This window comes from Petromyzon marinus, chromosome 80 (assembly GCF_048934315.1).
Source record: "Petromyzon marinus isolate PM22_M1 ecotype Great Lakes invasive population chromosome 80, UKy_Petmar_22M1.pri1.0, whole genome shotgun sequence".
Lineage (NCBI taxonomy): Eukaryota > Metazoa > Chordata > Hyperoartia > Petromyzontiformes > Petromyzontidae > Petromyzon > Petromyzon marinus.
The window spans coordinates 6,466,927-6,486,495 of NC_133746.1; the positions used below are offsets into that span (position 1 = coordinate 6,466,927).

General features: G+C 42.2%; 1 protein-coding gene across 2 annotated transcripts in view; it reads left to right on the forward strand.

The window, feature by feature from the left end:
• Positions 1 to 10,479: 10,479 nt before the first annotated feature.
• LOC116958628 (receptor-type tyrosine-protein phosphatase beta-like) overlaps positions 10,480 to 19,569 on the forward strand; it is a 42,818-nt gene continuing 33,728 nt past the window's right edge. Inside the window, exons 1-4 of one of the 2 annotated variants that reach the window (XM_076057207.1) lie at positions 10,480 to 11,564; positions 13,646 to 13,900; positions 17,648 to 17,914; positions 18,748 to 19,008. In XM_076057207.1, the coding sequence (XP_075913322.1) occupies positions 13,684 to 13,900; positions 17,648 to 17,914; positions 18,748 to 19,008 (745 nt within the window). In that variant the 5' untranslated portion in view covers positions 10,480 to 11,564; positions 13,646 to 13,683. Of the gene's footprint in view, positions 11,565 to 13,204; positions 13,901 to 17,647; positions 17,915 to 18,747; positions 19,009 to 19,569 lie in introns of those variants that run through there. The other variant, XM_076057208.1, reaches the window with a different exon arrangement.

The following is a 19,569-nucleotide window of genomic DNA, read 5'->3' on the forward strand; positions in this document are numbered from 1 at the left end:
TTGAGGGTAAGAATCCACCCATTTTTCGCCATATAGCATTGCGATATATAACGACTTATTGTTGGTAGCTTAGCTGATTGGAGAATATAGAGTTTATTGATAACATTGAGGTAATTTATATTTTAGTATTTTTTTATTGCTTCACTATGTAGTATTCATTATATATTGTATTGTATACCCAGTTACTGTGAATAGCTCAGATGTGTAGGCCTTAACTTCAACGTAGCCATTTCTGTGACCAGTCACAAGCTAATCACTCAGTTATTTCAATGCTAAATTCGTCTAGTTATTTCAATGCTAAATTCTCCTGTTTGATTTGTACTAGTTGCCTCGGTGAATGTATATGCTCTGACTTTAACATAGCTATTTCTGTGACCAGTTACAAGCTAATCACTCAGCTATTTCAATGCCAAATTCTATGCTAATTTCTTTGTCAAGGAGTGCCTCTGCAGATGTGTATACTTTAACTTAGCTATTTCAATGCTAAATTATATGCTAATTCCTTTGTCAAGGCGCTTTGTTTCTTCTCACACAGCTTAAAGGTCGTGATCTCAGCGTGGCTTTCTCACTCCAGCGCTGTCCTCCAGACAGTCTCGTCCCCTTCACCTGATGAAGGCCGCTTGTGTTGTGGCCGAAACGTCGTGAGAATATTATTGTGTTATTTTATTTTATCAATTTATTATTTTATTCTCATTCTACGTGACTTTACCGAAAGAACCAAAGAAGATGAATCCTTGCAGTCACGAAAGCTTTAAATCGAAAAATAATAATGCCTACAACTTACGTAACATTCTCCAATTCCGGTCCTTCGTTTTGCTGTTGTCTGTCGGTGATATCTTGGAGAAAACAGCAAGATCATTATCACGTGCTATGCAAGTACACAATAAGGAAATCTGATGCCCGTGTTGGCTCGCTTGGATGCTTGAGGCTCTTTGATGTTTGACGGTGCATTCCTAACTTACGTGTTGTGTCCGGAACAATCTCAGCATTACTCGCTGCAAAGTACTCCTCCACTTTGTCCACGTAACCCCTCGTCTGGCCAACGACACGCACCTTTGAGCGAAATCACTGTCTCACGACATACGTGGTGACATCGGGCTGGCGAGCAAACGGCAACAGGCAATTCGGTACGTGTAGTATATAATTTAAAACAATATATTACTTTTTACTCCATGCATTGGCTCCACATAAAATACCTGACGTTTGACAGAGGCAAAATTAGGTGTCTGGAGTGAGCCGAACGTTTTTTTAGTTTAAACAAATATGAGGAAAGAGTAGAAGGTAAAAAAAGAAGGCTGAGTTGTATAAAAGTCCTAGACCGAGGAGAAACGATCCACAGCCAATTACAAACTGGTGCTTTTTCTCTTCCAGCACCAGAAAAGCATGGACATGGGCCGCTTGGCCCTGCCGTCCCGGCTTCTGTCCGGATCATTGCAGCTGCTGCTGCTGATGCTGATGCTCGGCACGGTAAGTTGGACACCACTGCTTGTGGGGCATCGGGGCGAAGGGGCTGGAATAATATTAATTTCATGAGTTTGACGACGAGTTGGGGTGCGGGGGGGGGGCTGAAACGGGATTTGATTTGAGGACAATAAGGGTCAGCCTCGGATGCCAAAGTTTTGCGTCACAGTTTGAGGGTTTGTGGGCTCTCGTCATTTCGACGAACAAATGGGCATCCCTTTGAATCGTTTGTTGGACGTTGAACTTCTGTCGCATCCGTGGGAGTCAACGAGGTGCTTATTCCCTGGCTCTGTCGGGAGAAGGCAGAACAGCAGCAAAGTGTGTGGACTAATCTCCATCTGTCCCACACTCCATAACCTTGTACCTGTGAGTGGGCGTCGACGAGGTGATTATACTCCTGGCTGTCCCAGCAGAAGGCAGCGCAGCAAGTGGAGTACTCCTAATCTCGATCCATATGTACAGTGGGGGGGGGGGGGGGGGGTGGTGGGGGGGATAGAGCATTGCCCCCTCGCGCAAGGCATGGTGTTTTTTTCCCGGGTGCTCCGGTTTCCTCTTACCCCACGTGGATAACGACTCATTATTGTTCATTAGCATCATACTTCTTCCTTCAAAATAATATTCTGAAGCAGAAGATTAGTGCCCTGGACACAGCAGTCACGTTTGCAAATGTGATTCTTAAAAATGTATCGATCATTTAATTTTAGCGTACAATTTAATTGAGCGACTGTGTGTTGTCTTGGTGTGGTCTGGGACTGTCTTTGCTGTTGTTTTACTGCCTTACCAAGCTAGGGAATGGATGCACTAAAGCAATTTGAACTTAAATATATTGTATTTTATTTAAGGGGCGCTGTGGTACAATAAAAGCAGACTGCGACGGAATCACTGATCTTTCTGAAATTAGCCAATCAAATGAAGGGGGAGTGTGTCACATAATCACTAGATCCATAGATCGATTGGCAATGCATCGACAATAGTGATTAACTCGCAAAATACTATAAATCAGTTATTGTTGATGCTTGTTTATTACATTCTTACTAGTTCATAAAGCCCGTCTTTACAAGGCAAACGTTTTCAATAAATATAATAATTAACCTAATGTGATTTTTTTAAAATCTACGATCAGACACTAACTACTCCAAAAAAGGGTATTTTCCACTAAAAAAATTGTTGACAGGTTTATTCAACTTATATTCAAAGACGTACACATCAGAAACCGCTCAATATAAATATTCCATTATTTTTTTATTAGAAGGATTTTTTTTGTTTAATCTTAATTCTCTGAGGGGAATCTCTCATATCTTCTACCGTTTTCAAATTATTCAGATGTTAACATCATAAAATGCGGAATTTTCCATTCAAACCGCTTGAATCCTAAAAATCTCAAAAACAATAAAATACAGAACTCCCATGATTAGTAGATACTACGACAGTCAGTATTTGCAACTACAGAGTTAGTAGCTACTGCTATAGAGTCAGCAGATACTGCAGCAGAATCAGCAGATACTACTATAGAGTCAGTAGATACTACTGTAGAGTCGGTATATACTACTTCAGTAAATAGAGGCTACTGTAGACTCAGTAGATACAACTGTATAGTCAGTAGATACTACGACAGTCAGTATATTCAACTATAGAGTCAATAGCTACTGCTATAGAGTCAGCAGATACCGCTGTAAAGTCAGCAGATACTAATATAGAGTTAGTAGTTACTGCTACAGTCAGTGGATACTACTATAGATTCAGAAGATACTACTATAGTCATTAGACACTACTATAGAGTCAGTTACTACTATAGAGTCAGTAGATATTACTACAGTCAGTAGATACCACGACAGTTAGTATTTACTGCTGCAGAGTCAGTAGATACGACTATAGCATCATTAGATACTACTACATAGTCAGCAGATACTACTATATAATTAGCAGTTACTACTATAATCAGCAGATACTACTATAGAGTACTAATATAGTCATTAGATACTACTGTAGAGTCAGTAGGTACTACTATAGAGTCGGTAGATGCTACTAGACAGTCGGTGAATACTAGTGACTGTCTTGTATATACAGGGGGGTAACATATTTTTTTAGTGGGGGGGGGGGTGTCTACAATTTTTTGAAACCTTTTAGATCAACTATTTACCCCCCACTTCATATTACTTTTTGATTCAGCACTTCTGCATGCCTCTAATAATTTTGCTGACGAGCAAATGGACAGACTAGCGGAATGCCAGTTTTTCACAATAGCTTAGTGTTTGTGTAAGTATGCATTATGTTTTTAATAAAAGGCAAGTTTTTTATTTATTTTTCCCCCGCACAAGGCCGGGTACTTCCTGCTAGTTTAAGATAAAACGTGCAATTTCAGGATTGCTGCCCAAGCAACTTTGAGCTGGGTGCTAGATCGACTCAGCAGAATTGATTACAATTAGCCTCGATTCACGAGCCCCAACGACAATATTTAGCCATTGACACGCCCCCTCGGCTAACATCACGCCCACTTTATTCCATCTATGGGCAAATCTCGGATTGGTAATTTCGTCGGGTGTTCGACTTTATCGCTCTATTACAGCGCCACGGTAATTTGGGTGGTGTGACATTATCTTCCTCACCTGTTGGTTCAATTCCCACCCTGATGCCTGCATATTTGGAGTTTGAATTTTCTCCCCATGGTCATGTGGATTTTTTTCTCTGGGTCCTACGGTTTTTGTCTCCACTTTTATAAACATGCGTTTAGATTATTTAGATTATTGTGCTAGTATAAATGTCCATATGATGAGCCACTTCGTTGAGCTGCCATTTCTGGACAGGTCGCTTTTGAAAAATAAGCTTATAGCCCAGTGGTCTTTACCTGGTAAAATAAGAAAAAGTTCATTTTTATTTGTATATATTTTTCAAAATGATTTGATTACCTCTCCGATGCTTTACACTCCTATCATGGGTTTGAATTTTGTTTGGTGTTGTAACATTCTGACTCACTCCTACTGGACATCTGTGAAAAAGATATGTAAAGTTTATTGGATTCATCCAGTATAAATTAATATTCTGATCTGATTCTGATATATGTAATCCTTCCATGACGAAATTTTGAGTCATTATTAGTTTATTTTGGGTTTTAGATTGGTTGCTATGTACATATAACGGCAGTTTTTTTTACTTTAACCCTTCACCACCCGACAACTGTGAAAAAGAGCTTTAGATTTCATCGGATTCGTCCAGTACACATAAATATTCTTATTCTGATTTGCAACACAGATTCATATTGCTCTCAGCACCATTTATTTCACTTTTAACGCCTCATTAAATTCTCTGTTAGGTATACATGTTGAACTTATTTTGCTCCATATGTAGCCATTGCGCTAATATCCAAAGGAATTCACCTCTTTCAATGCCCTGTGCCCACATTCTATCACTCGATCTTGCTTCGTATGTGTATGTATGGTAAACTTATTTCACACCATACATAGCCAACCGTGCTAACCGAGAGGTGCTTCATAGACTGCGCTACAATACCACCACACTGTTCATGGTAATAATCTTACCACTAAACTCTCACCACTTTCACAACCCCATTAGCCCTCCGAGTACAAAAGCACACTCCTTGAGAAACAAAAATGTATTGTAGAATTGGAAAAAAGAATCTGACCTCAAAGTCCGCAGCCAGATCTGGAAGGATCACATTAAACCAAATTATTCAGCCTCAGACAGATCCATACCTTGACTGAAAGCTTTCGTGACTGCAGGAATTCAAATTCTTTGGTTCTTTGAGAAAGTCACGTAGATAGGTTCAAAGAAAAGAAAACTAAAAATAACAAAAAACTACGACGTTTCGATTGCAACACAAGTGTTCGTCATCAGGAAGAAACCTATCTACGTGACTTTTCCGAAAGACCCAAAGAATAGGTCCATACCTGACTTATTCTACTGTGCTCCCATCACAAATAGTGCTCTGTGGCAGGGCGGGTGTGAAAGTGCTGCCCCCTGCTGTGTAAAAGAGAAATCGCTTGAAGGGATATCAAAAGTAGCTCGGTGGTATCGTTGCCGTTGAGCGCTCTTTGACACGAAGAGTTGCACTGGTCTGCGAAGTTCTAATTAGATGCTTAATTGTTGTGACATGGTGCCGATGATAAACAATGGCAATACATCTGATGGAAATTACAGTATTGTTAATCAATGTTTTTTGGGTGAGATCCCATATGTATAAATGCGTCGTTAACCTCTCACCGCCCGACATAGCCAGTTAGTAAAGTTTGACACTTAAACAAAACGTGCCAATTAGTTACTACTTAAGCACACCGGTGTATTGGAAGCTAAATCCATAACATTTGCAATTAGAGTACTGTGAAATTTCGCTGATGATTACAGCATCATTGGGAATTTTTGCCAAACTTGTTGTGGCAAGCCTTACTAATTGGCTGTGTTGGGTGGTGGCGGGTTAACGACACATTTATACTTACGTGATCTAACCCAAAAAACCCGTTATTATGAATAAGACAAAGTCACGTAGAAGGGAAACAATAAAATAATAAAAATATAAAGCAATAAAATTATCACGACGTTTCGACTGCAACACAAGCAATCATCATCACACCTCATCACACCTGATGATGATTGCTTGTGTTGCAGTCGAAACGTCGTGATTATTTTATTGTTTTATATTTGTATTATTTTATTGTTTCCCTTCTACGTGACTTTACCGAAATAACCAAGAATATGAATCCCTGCAGTCACGAAAGTTTTAGATCAAAAAATTTATAAGACAGTATCGGTGAGTAAATCCGTGATTAACAAGCTGACGTTACAATGGTGCATGCTAAATTTTAATGGTGCGGTTGTTGCTGTTGCCCTAGGTTGCAAGAGTGGCAAATGGTTGTCAGATATCAGGTAAGCCCTGCAACCATTCATTGCCCTGTAAAACATAGCCTCGCCATTTCCTGTGCTCACGGTCAGCGAAACAAAATATATTTTGGGGCAAACGCGGAGGAGGAGCCTAGAAATGGAGATATAGAAAGACACGCTCAGACAGGATGCTATCTAAACAGATAAGATACACACACAGAGACAAGATGCGAGCCAAACAGATAACTTACACAGATGAGCCAAAGAGATAGAACACACACAGAGACAAGATTCATAATAAAGGTTTTTGGGTTAGATCGCGTTATTTATAAATGTGTCGTAACCCTCCACCACCCGACACGGCCAATCAGAAAAAAAAGTGTCACGTTGACAAAAGACAAATAATTTACTACTTTAGCACACCGGTGTGTTGAAGAGTGAATCCACACCATTTACAGTTTGAGTACGACGTTTCGCTGGTAAATACATCCGGTATCATCAAGCAATTCGCCAGAATGGTAAAGCCCTCGCTTGTTCCCAGTTTTATATAGAGCAGCAGGGTGACGTCATCATTTAACTCATATCAGGTGCAGTGATTAGAGGCGGAGGGGGGGGTATTGTAATTATATCATCGATTAGTAATCAGTCAATGGTTATGATTAGTAATGAGTTGTAGATTAGTAATTAGTTGTAATGTGTGTTAGTGATTATATGCTATGTTAGTAATACGTTAATTAGTATGTGTTTCCCCTATAAGGAATTGTAATGTGCATTCATATTCTTAGCTCCCTCGGCAAAGCCACGCTGAAGGGAAACAACGAAACAACAAACATATATATTCTATTATTCTATTGCTTCCCTCCAACGCGACTTCACCGAAAGAGCCAAGAACATGAATTACTGCAGTCACGAAAGCTTTAAATAAAAATGTAATGTGTATTATATAATAATACGCTTCCAGGCCGCACTAAGCCTGTAGCTGTCAAAGCGATTAAAGTTATTCTTATTCCTCTCAATTTCAATGGATTCTTTAATTAGTCTTTGCCAGTAATAATTAGTTTTACACAACACTGCAACATTGTCAAAATCAATTGAGTGTCCTTGTTGACGAGCATGTTCTGCCACTGCTGACAGCTGTGTTTGAGATAATTTAATATTTCTCTGATGTTCTTTTAGTCTCACGCTGATGTTACGCATTACATTTTGATTTAAAGCTTTCGTGACTGCAGTAATTCATGTTCTTGGCTCTTTCGGTGGAGTCGCGTTGGGGGGAAGCAATAGAATAATATAATATTTATGTTTGTTGTTTTGTTGTTTCCCTTCGGCGTGGCTTTGCCGAGGGAGCTAAGAATATGAATGCACATTACAATTCCTTATAGGGGAAACACATACTAATTAACGGATTACTAACATAGCATATAATCACTAACACACATTACAACTAAGTACTAATCTACAAATCATTACTAATCATAACCATTGACTGATTACTAATCGATTATATAATTACATTAACCCCCCCTCCGCCTCTAATCACTGCACCTGATATGAGTTAAATGATGACGTCATCCTGCTGCTCTATATAAAACCGGGAACAAGCGAGGGCTTTACCATTCTGGCGAATTGCCCAATGATGCTGGATATATTTACTAGCGAAACGTCGTACTCAAACTGTAAATGTTGTGGATTCACTCTTCAACACACCGGTGGGCTAAAGTAGTAAATTATTTGTCTTTTGTCAACGTGACACTTTTTTTGCTGATTGGCCGTGTCGGGTGGTGGAGGGTTACGACACATTTATAAATAACGCGATCTAACCCAAACCCCTTTATTATGAATAATATTGGTCGCGAAAGCCTACGTGTTAAAGAGACAAGATGCTAGCCAAACAGATAGGACACACACAGAGCAGTAGCGTAACTATAAGCGAAAAACTTTTTTTTATTTACCAGGTAAGGCCCATTGAACTATATCGCTCTTTTTCAGAAGCGACCTGGCTTTCACAAATTATAGCTCAACGTATACATTTAAAGCAGCAGCAAAATACCCTAAATGCATGAATGTTGATTCTAAATTTGGATGGAAAAACCGGAGGACCCAGTTGAAAAAAATCACACGCCCACGGGAAGAGCGAATACAAACTCCAAATATACAAGCGTCAGGGTCGGGATGAAACCCACAACCTCATAAATAGCAGGTGAGGTAGTTAACATATCCTAGCCACCATGGCGCCGAGCGTGGGGGCAGGGGTCGCCTTGGCCCCCTCATAGCCAAAGCTATGAGTTGGGGCCCTCTTGTCAACCACAATGAGATTTGTTTTCGATAACAGTGTGAATTGCGGTTTCAATTTATTTTCATGAAAATGCTTTCACATTAGAACTGCGCTTCTGGGAAATTTATTTCATTAGATACGCGACAATTATATTGCAAAGAGGCACTACTCAGCTGTTGTGGCTGCATTTTGCAAAGACGGAGCGCACCTATGGTGTCAAATATTTGAGACAACGCGAGTGTAATTACGATGTGGTTAGGACAAAAGGAGCTACGATATCGAATAGCCTCTATGTGCCACCGTGCGAAGAGATAAATCACGATATTTGGGACCCCACCTGATCGATTTCCGCACCCCCTGAGCTGATGATGTTGCTAATATGCCACTGACATAGAGACAATGAGAGAGGCAAGGAGATGGGCACACATAGACGCAGAGACAAAGATTCCTCGTATTAGCTTAACAAACTGTTGGGGAAAGTGCTTTTAGCGAGTAGCAGCGCCTATGAAGGCCGGAATGGCACATGATGGGTGAGGCTATCACCGTACCCAGCCACCTTTGCGACAGGCCTAGAGAGATAGGCATAGGGAAAATGAGACAGACATACGCAGAGGGCCAACGAGAGAATGGGTGAGAGATTAACACAGTTAGGGCAGGCAAATGATGAAAACAGCAGACATGGGAATAATCGGAGGCAAAAAAGGGAGACTGAGGCACGCGGAGATAAACACAGAGATAAAAATACACTGAGACCCTGAGAGATCCAGACGCAGCTAGACGAGAACATGAGCACAGTGCGAGCGATTCATTAATGGTGTGAGATGCAGTTTAACATTTTCAATGAACTCCTTGTATTTATGATGGAGGAAGCATTGCCTTCGTGAAAAAATGGAATTGTCCTAAGGTTGTCGTGGTGTGGAAAACCATGAGATATCGTTTAAGGTAAGGTCCAAGATAAGTGTTTAATCTGTTTTGTTAAATTGTTTTATCGCGATTGGTATGCAAAGCATTTTTTAAATATAAAATGACAAACCCAATAAAGTTAAGGTAAAACCGAATAAGTATTATATGCTTTGCAAAATGTTCGCGGTTTTATGTGATAATTGATTAACTTGATTATTTGTGTAACTGACACTGACAACATCTGCGTCATCGATTGTAAAGATCAATGGTTAGTCTCCTCATGGCTGACGTCGAACTGAAGTTGAACTTTAAATGGCAACAATTTAGACTTTAAACTTTCGTGACTGCAGGAATTCATATTTTTGGTTATTTTCTTAAAGTCCAATAGATAGAAAATAAAAAAAATAATAATATAAAATTAAAAATAAATTTAAAATAATAAAAGCAAAAAAACCATGACGTTTCGATCGCAACACGAGCGTTTTTTTTCCTCTACGCCTGATGAAGGCCGTTTGTTTTGCGATCGAAACGTCGTGTTTTTTTTGCTTTTATTTTAATATTTATTAATTTTATTTGCTATCTTCGTGACTTTTCCGAAAGAACCAAGAAAATGTAAGTGGCAGCACAAAAACTATGCACATTTAATTCAATATTTGTGAACAACTTATGCAATGGTGATCGTCGTATTGTTGAAATGTATTAACCTAACACGTTAGTTTCCGCAGTCAATACGATTCATAATATATTTTTGGAGTGGGCCATGCAATTATCTGACCAAACTTCTGTCGTAAAAGCCGTCCACCACCCAACGCGGCCCCTTAAGAAAAGGTTTTGTCGCATGTTTTACAAGCATATAAACGAATGGGTACTTTGCCGGTTCGCTGATGTAACCAGCAAAATCAGACAGTTTCAGGAATTGTAGAAACGGCCTAATGATGGTGGCTCTAACTCTCAGCGAATCAGCGAACAATATCCAATAGTGAAATTTTGCGTCATTGGCTCTCCAACGCACCGGTCATCACGGGGCAACTTCATTAAATTGGCCGTGTCGGTTGGAGGACGGTTCACAGACGCAACATTTTACTCACGCGACGATAAATCAATCACGATCCCTGACGTCCACTGCTGGCTGAGGACACAGCGGTGGAGACGACAGCTGGCCAGAACTTGTTAAAAATGTGTTACAGTGCGTGGGTTCGTTCGTTTCTCAGTCCGCTTGTCGTGGTGAGGGTCGTGGCGGTAGCGTCTTGAGTAGTAGCGGCCCAGATCCTTTCCCTGGCGACGTACTTCAGCACTACTATACACTGCATTAATATACACTACTATACACTGCACTACGATTCACTACTATACGATACACTACTATACACTACTATACACATACTTTAGCTCTTCCTTGAGAATTCCCAGGCGTTCCCAGGCCAGCCGATCGACGTAGTCCCACCAGCGTGTCTTGGGCCGGCCCCGGGGTTACAGTGCATTTTTTTTCATATTACAACGATTAGACACGGAGGTGGGGAGTGGTGGCACAGTGGTTAGTGCACTCGCTATGAACCCTGTGATCCGAATTATATATCCGGCCATGAATAGCATCCGTTTGACAGTAATATCTGAACTGTTTCTGCCAAATCTTGGCAGAAGCTCTATCTCCTACCCTTTCACCAATCCAGAATTATCAGCATATTTATTTATACTGGAGGAATCCATTGAGATATGAATTTATTTTTCACATGCCTATGACACAGGGGAGGTGGCCTTTAAGGAGCAGAGGACTTACAAAAGATTGTTATTTGTCATTGTTATTACTTTGTTTACTAAGATACTTGTGCATTCATTATAACTGAAGGAGTGCAGGTGAGTGCCAGAAGTGAAACAACGATCACAGTCACGTGGACGGAGGTCGGCGTGGACGCCACCAGCTACGTCTTACAATTGTATGATCGGTCGACATTCACAAACTCCCCCTTCACCATCTATGGGAGTGCCTCCAACTTCACATTCACGGGGCTGGTGCCTAACAGATACTACAGCATTGCCATAACTGTCAACTGCACTGGCACAAGATACGTCTCTTCCACCGTGTACGACAGCACATGTGAGTGACCTGCTGCGAGATGGCACCGCAATAGAGAGTTTCAATTTCCTTATCACAATTTGTAAAAAAAAAGTTTTTTTCTGGCTGGATGGCTGGCTTCCTTCCTGGTTGGCTAGCTGCCAGGGTTGGGGTGAGGGGGACATACAGATGGTTATGTACAAAGGATGTGCCGGTTGCTATTTATAAAGAAAATAAAACATTTTCCCGTCAATTGCATTTAGTAATCGAGTGGCCCTTTGAAGTCCTCCCATCGTCATCGAGTAACACCACCAGTCAGATGAAAGAGGGTAGAAGCCGCCTTGAGGGATGTGGGTTCCATGCAGTGGGGAATGGAGGTCGAGACTGGGATGCCGCTAATTCCTCACCAAAGACAAAAAGCCTGGACAGACTGTTGGGACAAGTACTGTTGGCAAGTAGTGGCACCTATGAAGATCGGCAAGGAAACACGAGGCGATGGATGACCAACACCATGCCCGACCGCCTTTGTCTCTGCAATGGTGATATTAACACACCGCAACAGGTACTCATTTGAGGCTGAACGACCTAGGGGAGGCCCATGACGGGTTCAGATAATCGTCACTGATGTTGGCCCTGAGTGGGAACCGAACTCGGGTCGCCGGGTTCATAGCTCAGTGCGCAAACCGCTACACCAGCGGTCCCCAACCTTTTTGGCACTAGGGACCGGTTTCGTGGAAGACAATTTTTTTACGGACTGGTGGAGGGGGCGCGGTTCATCATTAGGTCTTTCACCCTTATCAAATAAGCTCTCCAGCTACGTTTGTTTTTTTACTCATTTTGGCTCGAGTTAGCTTGTGGGATTACCAAAACTGTGACCGATACAAGTGCACGGTGCGGAAAAGAGGCGCAGATGGAAGTGGTAAATAAAATAATGGGCGGGCCATGCGTGGACTAAAATAAGTGTCGGATTCCGACTTCTCATAAGGAGTGCGCAACCTAGATCCCTCGCAGTTCACAGTAGGATTCGCGCTCCTATGAGAATCTAATGCCGCCGCTGATCTGACAGGAGGTGGAGCTCAGACGGTAATGCGAGTGATGGGGAGTGGCTGTCAATACAGATGACGAACCTTCGCTCGCTCGCCCACTGTTCACCTCCTGCTGTGCGGCCCGGTTCCTAACAGGCCGCGGACTGCTATCGGTCCGCGGCCCGGGGGTTGGGGACCCCTGCGCTACACTACCGCCACACATGCATACACAGCTGTCTGAACATCATACGGCCGGGGCCCTGCTGTTAGAAGTGTCTGTGCAAGTGTGTATTCAAATTTGCATCACTCCCATATCATTTGTACCATCATATAATACTATGCTATATTATTAAAGGTTTGTTGGCTAGCTGCCTGGCTGGCTGGAGGAAAGGGAGGTGTCATGTCCAATAGGGGCACGTGGGGTGCTAGTACAGCTCAAATACAATGCACTATCAAAGTAATGAGGACTCGGGGTAAGCATCTACATCATTAGACCTCCTTTGCCAGTACCAAAATATAATAGGGTTTTTCCTCTTTTTTTCTGGCAACAAAACTCAAACCTTTTTTTAAAGTAATCATGTGTGCATTAACCACAATACTTGTGGTCAAAATGCAAACAAAATATACACTTTGATAATATATCCATTGTCCTTGTAACTGATTGGTCCACACCAGAGACAGCTTTCTTTTGAGCCTCGTCTCAATTGGTTCTAGACCAGAGGACGCCAAAATGCGTACAGCTCAAAGACAATGCACTATCAAAGTAATGAGGGCTCGGGGTAAGCATCTACATCATTAATGTGTATTTTGTTTGCATTTTGACCACAAGTGTTGTGGTTAATGCACACATGATTCCTTGTAAAAAGGTTTCAGTTTTGTTGCCAGAAAAAAGGGGAAAAACCCTATTATATTTTGTACTGGCAAAGGAGGTCTAATGATGTAAAAACGTGTTGACGAAAACAAAAAAGAGATGAATGCACTTCAAAGCGAAAAGAAACGTAAACTGGGAAATCGAAATGTACTGAATAATGCTATATGTTGAAAAACAGTGAACATGTTGCTGATATTACTAATCAACTTTCTAATGCTGTTTCTCAGTGCCACCCAAAGTCAATGTGACAATTACTAGCAAGACAATGACAAGCATGAGCTTCTCGTGGGAGGTTTCTTCCTCCAATTTGTACTACAATGCTCGCTTGAAAGACAATAACAACATAAACCAGTCCTCGTATGTGCTGTCCACGGGTAGCGTCACATACACCAATCTGATTCCTGACACAAACTACTACGCATATGTGGAGACGAGAAATTTGTATTGCTCCCAAGGATCTGATGTGGTCATGGATAGAACTTGTAAGTATTTTCAAATCTGCAATTCAATGTCATTCCAATGTCATGAGCAAGGGCTTGAGGACGTGTAACAATAATTTCTGTTTACATGAACGTATTGGCTGTACACTGGCGGTGCACGGTATATAAAAACACGTTTTTGCGCAATCATTATTTATTTTCTCGCGATTTGCAAACCGCCAGTCGTGGTGGTGTGTCAAAATCAGTTCTCGCGATGCCAAAGCGGTGGGAAGACGGAACGTTAAGTGAGCAGGGCTGAACACGAAGCTTTGCAGTCTGTTGCCATATAGCAGCGCCCAGCCTGATGACAGTCGACTGCTCCGTGCTCCAAAAAGGCAAGACTGGACTCCTTGTGTCCTTAGAGACTTGGTCGGCCGGTTTCTCGATTAATTTTCGGAATAATTTATTTGGCGGACGGTGGCATCAAAAGATTACGACTCGTGGTGTCACCACCGAACGTTTGAATGGGGGACGCGGCTGCTGAATCTGCGTGCAACTTCTGATGGAGAGTCCTGCAGCTCACTCAAGGGGCAACAGCGGTATCGTCAGGACATTGACGAATCAGAATAGGTTTTATCCTTTATGGCAATAAGACAGGAGATGTTAAGCTGTTCAAATACCATATTGATTATACCTTTTGCAAGGAATCAAGTCTGCATTACGAACACGTACTTGTGGCGAACATGCAAACAGACAAGCCCTGACAATAATGACATTGTCAGGACTGTTGCATGAGGACCGGTGCATTATGCTGCAACTGGTGTACCGCCAATACGTCCAAATGTATATAAACATAAATGTTTACTTATATATTAACACGACGTGGTACAGGACGTGCTTCCTCTTCCTCCTCAGTCTTTGTATTGGCATATTTTGCGTGCAAAGCATCATTTCACTCCATTCTCTTTTTCACTCGCCATCTCTTTCTCCATATTAGTTGGGTCTTTCGGTAAAGTCACGTCGATAAGTTCAATAAAAATAGCAAAAAAATTGCGAAAAACTCCGACGTTTCGATCGCAACACAACCGGTCGTCATCAGATGACATCAGGTGACGACCGCTTGTGTAGCGATTGAAACGTCGTAGTTTTTTTCGTTGCTTTTTGTTATCTTCTTTGAACCTATCTACGTGACTTTACCAAAAGACCAAAACAATATTAATGCCTGCAGTCACGAAAGCTTTAAGGCAAGATCTCTCTCTCTCTCACACACTCAATATTGAAATAAATAACTGTCACACATAGCGTATTCATATAGACACAACACATTTAAAATGAAACATGTAAAAATCGCGTACTGTCAAATTAAAACAAGCATAATTTACGGGGCTGGAATGGCACCCCCCCCCTCGCCTCCCGCCTACCTTCACCACCGTTTTTCCTTGTGGGAAAATTACTCCCAGCTCAAAGAAAATGTCTGGAACGCAACCCCCCCTCGTGAAGCGGTGGACTTGCTGTATGTTGGGAAAAACAAGTGTGCAACAACGTTGGAAGTTCTTAAACATCCCGAACATTCATTCATGCACCGCATTTCCCAGGTCTGTAAGACCTGAAAGACCCGAGGACCCTCGCTGTAGTATTGACAGACTGTTGGAGCAAGTGCTGGCAAGAGAGGCCGGCACTGTGGCACATGAAGCAGGCGGGTGGCCAGCACCACACCTCCTTTTACCTCCCTCGTGGCGATGTTTTTACACCCATTTGAGTCGATCTACGGGGGACCGGCTCAGATATTCGTCACTGGTGTTGGTGGCCGTAAGCGGTAAATCGAACTCGAGTCTCCGGATTCTAAGCGCAGCATAGCGTTCACCATTACAACTTCTACCGCTGCTCTGTAGGACCGCTTCTACCTCTGCACCTGCACAACATCGCCGGCATAACGGCATCGTCTTACTGCACCAGTTTCTGAGACCTTGATCCATGCACACACTTATTATTAATGCTCTCTAGGACTACTGCAATTCACTCGATTGCGGTCTCCACATTTGACCTCATTTGACGATTACTGATGGATTTAGAATGCCCCTGCAAAGCCTCCTCGCCCGTACATTAAACAATAAGTCATATCACACCAGCACTCCGACTCTCACTCCACTGGCTTCCTGTCAGATCTCAGATCCACTTTTAAGATTGCAATGATTGCTTTTTTTTTTTAAGACGGTTTCATGCACTTGTCCTCTATACCTCTCTTCTCTCATCTCACTTTAACCTTTTGGGACGTTGTCACCACCCCAGCAATGAAGGCCTTCATCTTACAAAGCCCACAGTCGTCAACCTTAATTTCCACGGTGGAGGTCTGGAATTGTCTCTCCCCCTTGAAACTTCGAACGCGCTGAGAGCTGCTTTCCTTGTTCAAGTCAAGACTTAAAGCTCCATTTGTTTTCACAAGCACGGAGCTAAAACAATGTTTTTCCATGTGAAGCATTGCCAGATGCGTTTGCATCTAGATGCTATACAAATGTAAATTGTATCGTAGTGTACAAAAGCATAACTAAAAACAGAAAGAGCAGTCTCAAGCTCCGAGTGTTGTTTTTACACATCGTATTTGTTCTGCAATCACTTGCTCACCGAGTTTTTACCTCAAATGTCCTTCGTTATGCTACCTCAACACATACTGTATGCGAGGTCCGACACATTTCGTTATTATGATGACGATCATTGTTTAATGGATATTGTATGGGTTGATTATTTTTATTTACTTTGCAACGGGTTTGCATAATGCAGCAGCAGGCAGTGCATCAAACGATTGTTGTACTGTATAGTAAGTTCTTGCTTAACATGTGTTGTCACACAACGCAGATGTGCGCCGTTATTATAACCCGGAATATGCGTCGTTATTAGAACATGGAATGTATGCCGTTATTATAATGTGGAATGTGCGTCGTTATTATAACCCGGAATATGCGTCGTTATTAGAACATGGAATGTATGCCGTTATTCTGACATGGATCTTGCGCCATTATAATGCGGAATGTGAACCATTATAATGTGGAATGTGCACAGTTATAAAGCAAAATGCACACGCCGTTATAAAGCGGAATGTTCATTATCATAACGCGGAACCTGCGCCATTACTATGACGCAGAACGTGCGTAATTATAAAGCGGAACGCACGCCATTGTTATAACGCAAAATGCACACCATTTTTATAACATGGAATGCGCACCATTGTTATAACGTGGAACGTGCGCCATTATAATGTGGAACGTGCGCCGCTATAATGCGGAACACATACCGCTGTAAAGTGGAACGTGCACCGTTATAACGCAGAACGTGCGCCATTGTAACGTGGATCGCGCACCATTGTAAAGCAGAACACACGCTGTTATAACGTGCAACGTGCGCTGTTATAACACGGAATGCGCGTCGTTGTAAACTAGTTCCCGAGCGGTCGACGACGAACTACTTTCTGAGCTGCGCCAGAAGTCATACAGTGCAGTGATACAGTACCTAGAATGATATGGTTACGCAGCGGCATGCCCTCACTTGTCCCCCCATGGGATGGCCTGCAAGCTGATTATATTACAGTGGAAATGTGATTCAGAGAACGGTAATTCTTTCTCTTGACGCGGCTTTAGTTCAACGCGGCACTTTTCAGGGATGCATCCAGTGCATTACGCAAGGGATCACTGTACTTCTATACACCCCCAACCTCCAGTATTCACCGACTCGCACTGACCAGCGTTGTGAGGTATGGTCAAAGGGAAAATGTTGGTGTAACAATTTTTCATCAAAACCTGCAATTGTTTTTCACAGTGCCAGCCAAAGTCAATGTCAGCACCATTGCCAAGAATGCGACCACCATAACGGTGTCATGGAACATGTCCTCTGTTGACCTGTACTACTATATCGCCTCCTTAAAAGAGCGTCAAGACGGACCAAATATCCAATCTCAGATGAGGACAACCTTACCAGGGAACGTTACATTTACTGGTCTGGTGCCTGGAAGAAATTATTTTGTTTTCGTGACAATCTACATCCGGGGAACAAATACTATATCAGTAAATTTCACAGAGAGAACATGTAAGTATGTCTCAAGTCATCGCCATCATGGTGCCTGCCCCGTAATAATCCATAAATAGATATACACGGGATTATAGAGACTGGGAGGGTAGGTGCTGCAGAGGGAATAGTCTGTTCCATAATGACACGTGTTGTTTTCATAACGCGAATTGGGTATAACGGGATGAATGTATTAGGAAACACTTTTTTTTTAAATAACGTGGATGCGAATTGAATACAACGCGATAGAGTGAACAGAAATACATCACATGTGAGTAGGAATAAGTGGTCGTACGGCCGCCTCGACGTAGCATTTCACAAGGCATTGGGATGCTGCTGGATGCTTATAGATGCTACCCATGCAACAAAGTTCATTGTTTGGCCTGTGCATGCATCTCACCTGTTATAGGGGACTGTGTTTTAACCCCCATATTTTTATTTATATAATTAACGTGATTTTTTCTTAACGCGATATTCTTCAGGAGCACAACTGCCACCGCGTTTGAGAACAGGCTGTACTATTATTAAGATGGGTGTAGCAGTGGCTAACAGGAGTTTTCTTTTCATGGACAATAATATACAAACAGTGACAGGGGCTACATTTTGACATGAGTGCTGCCATGGTGTAATACTTTAGTCCACGAGACTTAACAATCCAGAGGTCACCAGTTCAATTCCATCTTAAATGGCGGCAGTTAAACAATGGACAGGGTACTTTAACGCCCCCCCCCTCTCCCACCACCCCTGTCCTTAGTCCACCCAGTGGTGTGAGAAAAAAATGTAGGATGAATACTTCACATCTTCCTTTGCTGCTGAAGTTATTAATGTAAACCACGCCTGTCACTGTTTCACAGTGCCGCCCAAACCTACTTTATCCATCACTGCCAATACCATGACGACTATGACAGTGTCGTGGGCAACCCCTGCCTCTGACGTGGACTACTACCTGGTCTACTTGAGAGAGACGGCAAACGGAACCTTAGTCAAAACCAATAATGTAACTTCCAGACCAACAACGTTCAATGAACTGGTTCCTGGGAGGAATTACTCTTTCTCCATAGAGGCTCACAGCGCGGATCTGTCCCAGCTATCAGATGCAGTCATGAGTAGAACCCGTAAGTACCTAAAAATAAACCATCACACAAACTCTATTCGTCACAGCGGAGGCTTTTGGCTGACTGTCGAACGAGGTTCACCACATTGCACGACGCTTTGTGATGCGCTTCTGCGGCCGTATGGAATGCTCGTCCTTCTGATATTAGGAAGCCACTGGAGCTATGCACTTTTAAATCATCCAGATTGACAAACTCATTTCTTTAGAGTGTTGTTTGTGTGTTTAGATTGTTTGTCCTTCCTCCACACCTCTGATTAGCCCGGTTGGCTACGTACGATGAGAAAGAAGTTCAACATACATACGTGCATGGTGTGGGTTATTCATTACGAGGAAAGAAAGACGTTACTTGAGTCCAGTGCAAATGTTTTTCATTAAATGTAATTCTCTGTAACCCCAAGAAGCATCAGTTCCCCTCCCCTGGTGCAGCAATATCATCTCCATTTCTATGGCCTCTCAGTTCTTGAACTTATCTAAAGTCCATATCACAGAAATTGTAACTGCGATATTCTATCTGACGTACTCTTTGGTTCTTTTGGTAAAGTCACGTAGGTGAAAAACAAAC